Source organism: Nanorana parkeri, unplaced genomic scaffold, assembly GCF_000935625.1.
Source record: "Nanorana parkeri isolate BGI_ZX_2015 unplaced genomic scaffold, ASM93562v1 scaffold368, whole genome shotgun sequence".
NCBI lineage: Eukaryota > Metazoa > Chordata > Amphibia > Anura > Dicroglossidae > Nanorana > Nanorana parkeri.
The window spans coordinates 645,569-650,936 of record NW_017306636.1 but is presented as its reverse complement, the minus strand read 5'-3'; the positions used below and the strand labels follow the sequence as shown (position 1 = coordinate 650,936).

At 37.0% G+C, this 5,368-nt stretch overlaps 1 protein-coding gene across 1 annotated transcript in view; it reads left to right on the top strand.

Annotated features, from left to right (window-relative positions):
* COL12A1 (collagen type XII alpha 1 chain) overlaps positions 1 to 5,368 on the top strand; it is a 171,265-nt gene that overhangs the window by 11,799 nt on the left and 154,098 nt on the right. Inside the window, exon 6 of the mRNA XM_018558906.1 lies at positions 3,923 to 3,974. Coding sequence (XP_018414408.1) covers positions 3,923 to 3,974 — 52 coding nt within the window. The remainder of the gene's footprint in view (positions 1 to 3,922; positions 3,975 to 5,368) is intronic.

Sequence of the window (5,368 nt, the reverse complement as noted above, 5' to 3'; positions counted from 1 at the left end):
CCGCCACCCCCCCCCCCCCCCCCCCCCCATCCTCAGGCTGCGAAAATTCTAGGGATGCCCCTGCAGCTCTGCTCTGTATTTTTTAAACTAGTGTCAGCTTCTTGCAGTCCCAACTCATAGTAGAAATGGAGTGTGAGAGGAAAAAGCAGCACAAGGAGCCATTCAGTCCATGTGGTTACAAGAAGCATAGCAGAAGAAAGCACCGTAACAGAGAGATGAGCTTATCCAGGACAGTCTGGACTCAGAGGAAGTGGGTTGAATGATGCTGGTCACCAGACTGAGGACATCTAGTGGCAGAAAAAAATATTCTGGGGATATCTGTGGATTGAAGATGAATATTGCAGCAAAAGCTATTGTCATTTTATATTTTAATGGGTTAACATTTTTATCTTGTTATTTTTGGCTGGAGTTCTACTTTAAGTCTTCCTGGAAACAGATATTTAGAATATCATTGAACTATTGTAATATTATAGTCGGAAACTCTTACAAAATGTTACAGTCTCAGTCAACTTTATATTCATATTGCTGAATTACGTCCATCATCCAGGGAGAGTAACTTAATATATACAGAAATACGGTACAGGTTAACTCTGCTGATTATATGTGTCTGCATAGTATTATGTATTGTGTTACTTGTGCTGACAGTATGCATACGTGTTTGACATATTTGCAAAAATGTGATCCTCTTTTCAAATTCTTCTTGTTCTTGTTTACATTTTTTTGGGTGTAACAATTGTTTACTTAATATCTATACCACAAGATTAAGAGCTGAACCATGCAATGGAAATGTTCAGTGTGAATGTGTATGTATATTACTGGTCTGTTCAAAGCACTGCACATAAGGAAGGAGATGTAGTTCTGGAGTTAAGCGTCACTACAAATTAGTTATTTCTCTTTGTCTTCCACATGTTTTTTTACATCTTGATTGGGTGATAAAAACGATCACAAAATGGCACGACTAGACTAAAATTGACTTATTTTGTCATTTGTTTTCTGGTTCATATAACATTAAGTGTACTGTATTCAGTATATACAGTGGGGGCATTTATCAAAGCTGGAGCAGACAAAATCTAGAGCAGGTTTGCACTGCATCCAATCAGCTTCTATCTCTCATTTTCAAATCTCAACTGAGCAAATTAAAGAGAGAAGCTGATTGGTTGTCATGGGCAACTGCTCCAGTTCTGATGAATTCCCCCCAGTGTGTGTATTCCGATTGTTTTTTTTTAATTTATTCTAAATTTTGAGGCATTGCCAGGCATTTCATTTTATCTTTTTATCCAGCAAAATATATGCAATGGACACAGAGAATTCTAGTATCGCAGAAGGAATTTAATACATGTTTGCTCAGATAGACCCTAAAAAAATTGTAGTAACATCAATGCCCTGCCACCATTACTTCTATAAACCACCATAGAAGTAAGGGCTATGTTCCTGCACTAAATCTGGAGCAGGTAATTTGGCCAGATCACGTAGACTCCCAATAATACTGAAATTTAACCTCTGATGTGACCCTCAGTATTAACCCATAACATTTAACCTACCATAACACTTATAATTATTTATAATAATTATAAATATCTATATCAAGTTCTGCCTGGCTACATGCATGGCACTAGTGTCCCTAGATGGTGCTGGAAACTTTTGTAAATTAACCAACCCCTCCGCTCTTAACCTAAACCATAAAAGGAATCCCGTACCCCTATCCTCACATTTAAAATGAACCCTTAAAAGTTAACCTAATTATAAAGCTTAACCATATCACTCCTCATAAGGCTAACCTAACCCTTCAGTCTGACCCTTTACCCAATGGACCCAACCCTAACCCTAATTTAAACACAAAATCTAAAATATCCCCTAGATATTCAGCGGATACATTATTGGGCCAATACTGATTAGTACCATTCCATCAGCAGCACAATTAGTGCCATATAGGTAAAAAATGCCATGTCCCACAGTAGAGCCATTATCCTGTATTTATCTATGTAACCTCAAAGGGCCGGGGCTATCTCTACTGATATAATTGAACTAATAAATAAATATGTAACCTGAATTGATATGTGGCAATATCAGTTTTCAGCTACATCAGTGCCATAACCTAAAACTGGAGATCACAACTTTCTGTGCTGTGAAGACATGGAGAAATCAAGGGGTCCATTTTTAATTAAAACTATAAATTCAATTTAAGAAACAAATACATAAACTTGATAAACAAAAATTTGCACCTGTTTGTTAAAACACAGGACTGTATTTTTGCTTATATATTCATGTCATAAGCTCAGTTCACTCAGCTTCAACAGATGTGTTGTATTTTGTATTATGATTCCTATTTTCAGCTACGTGACTGTTATTTTCAGCTCTCATTGGTTTTGTCTGCTGAAAATGTTTTTTTTTTTATGACAAATATCGATTGCTATAGTTTAGTGAATTGAACCTTATGTGTGTTAGAAATATCTTGAAGAAAAACATAAGCTCAGCCTTTAAGATAATAAATATATACTTATCCTTCTGGAATATTCACAAAACATGACATTGACAAATACACAAAGTATTTTAAAACTGTATATATTTAACAAACTGTTTTTTTCTCCCAATAATCATTTGTCAAATCTGAAAGTGTTCTTCTGACTCGAATCTTTGTATAACTCACCTAAAAAGGTCAAAACAAAGAGGGATAGTTACATATTTAACTTGTTTCTCACTGTGAGATGGAGACATAAGCATGCAGGGAATTAGAAGTTTCTGCCAAGTTTATGCTATTTGACGGAGTGCTGTAAGAAGGCATAAAGAGGTATAATAAGGAACAGTTCTCCATGGAGGTTGTCTGAACCCAAAAGATGTACCGCAAGATCGATAAATTCCCATACAGGTTTGCAGAACTTTCAGACACTAAAGATTTTTTCCCCACAGTCAGCTTTTTCTTGGAATACAGACTTTTGGAGATAACCCAGTTGGGTTGCTACTGTTTTCGGGCAGTTTAAGCCTAAGTCATCTGCACAACAGGTCAAATTGCTGTCCAGGTTGGTGCCAAATCTTTACCAAGTACCTTCTGAAGCATGCTCAGGTCAGGTGTGTCTGCCTTTGCATTAAATTTGTCCTGAGCCATTGCTACCGAAATAGTATTTTATAATGATATTCCTTATATCCATGTCTAAGCTTGAAATGCCTACAGAATAATGTGCTGTGTAATGATAATCAGCTTTTGCATGACTAGAGCTAAACATCTATGTAGCAGTTTAATAGGAAACCGAATTATTAAAATATCTGTCAAGCATGCATGAATGTATATTTCCAGTGCATATGTATGGAGAAGACGTACATTAAGAATTATGTTACCAGTTTAAAAATGGAAATAGTTAAAGTCATGCTCATTAAACCCTGATATGTTTGTTACTTAAAAGCTACGCTAGTACAGAAAAGAATACTTGCATCCACATTAAAATGTTTTAAGGTTTAACATGGATAGCTGTTATTTTGTACACCATAAGACCAAAAGGTCTAATTAAAATGAAGTCTCCCATTATACTGTAACCACTCTGCAGTAAAACAATTCCTGAATTCAGATATTTCAACAATTCCCTTTTAAACCACAGAGGTGCCCCCAACTGCCTTGACAGTAGAACCCACTGGTTCCATACTGAATCATAACTTCTGGTGGAACTAACATCACAATGTAACTAAGTTAATTTGAGATTTTCTTAAAGAAGGCCTTTCAGTAAAATGCAGGGTCCACTTAACTGGCCGGACCCCATCCCCCTGTATAATTTACTAGCAGATCGAAGGTTAAAAATTTACCTGTAAGGGTTGCTTCATACTCCTTCGAGTTAGATTCTGGGGAATACAGGGCAGGTGAAATCTTGCTAGAAGATGCTTTTGCAATGGGCTGGAGTGTCTTTGAGATTTTTACCTAATCTGCATTACTCAGGGATCTTTTCGGAAGGATGATGATGTCACATCCAGTGCTGTAAAAGGCGCAGGTAAGGTAGGTATAAATATAACTTTTTCTTAACCGGTACATTTTGGATCCACTATCTGCAAGAGATTTATAAAGCTAGAGGGGGCCCAGACAGTATTGAGTGGACCTTGAATTTGTCTGCAAGGTCTTCTTTAAAGCTGAACTATAGAAGAATAATGTGTAATATTTACTTTATTCCGTGCTCTGGCACTCACCTCTTCACCCTGACACTCTGGTCCTTCGCAGGCCTCACGTACCATAGAGGACTATTGGCCCTACAATGTTCTTGATGACATTAATGTGAAACTGTTGGCCAAAGTGTCATATAGAAGAGGCCTTGGGGGACGGGCCCCACAAAAGAGTGAGATTCCTGGAGATCAGCTTTAAAGCTGTCACCTGGATACATAGAGGTTGGGTTAAGCTATGTGCTTCTCTTAGCTATTGTCTATCTCCACAGTGTTGCCTGGTAAAACTCTTAAGTTATTATATAACTAGTCAAGATGCACAATATACCGTGTTTCCCCCGAAAGTAAGACCTACCCCGAAAGTAAGACCTAGCGCTATCTTCAGGGACTTCTGTAATATAAGACCTACCCCGAAAATAAGATCTAGTTGTTAGTAAATCAACCCCACTGTCTTATTTTCGGGGAAACACGGTAGTGCTGGATTAACTTAAGGGGCATAATAATAAAACATGTGAGATCCACTAAATAGTCACTGCCGGTGAATCTTCCTACTAGTAATTGTTTCTAAAAATACAGTAAATGATTTACCACCAGTGAATGTTTCGTGAATGTCACACTCTCTGCTTTATAAATATAGCCCATAAACGACTTAGAGTCAGAAGTAATTTTTGCAGTACAACAAAAGAATCTGTAATGTTACCTGCTATTAAATCATTGAACAGTAACTAGGTTCTACATACCATCTCTTTATACATATGCACTGAAATGATGAATTGCGCATGAAATTGCTTCTTCAGTATATAAAAAAGCTTACATTCACTATGCAGTGAGCTGAATAATGGGGATAAGTATGGCTCCCCTCAACACCCAGTGCTGGTATTTCAAGAAACCTTCTTAGGAGCACTGGATCAGATACTAGCAACAACTTACTAACTTGAAACTTTGATATCAAAAGAATTTTCATGGACCAGATTTCTGGTCCAAGCTATTTTAAAATAAGCACCCGCGTACTTCCTTTTTGATTACCACTGTGCTTCTGTAATGGATATGATGAAAGAAAAAAGGGAATATCATTATAAAATAACACAAAAAGTCTGTATGTAGGCCAATCTGTACATGGAGGCTTTTGTTCATTTTGGAGAGCTCAAACAAATCATGATTTCATGTGTATCGCATGATGCCATGAAATGATCAACATGCAGATCATTTTTTAAATGTTCAATCATACCTG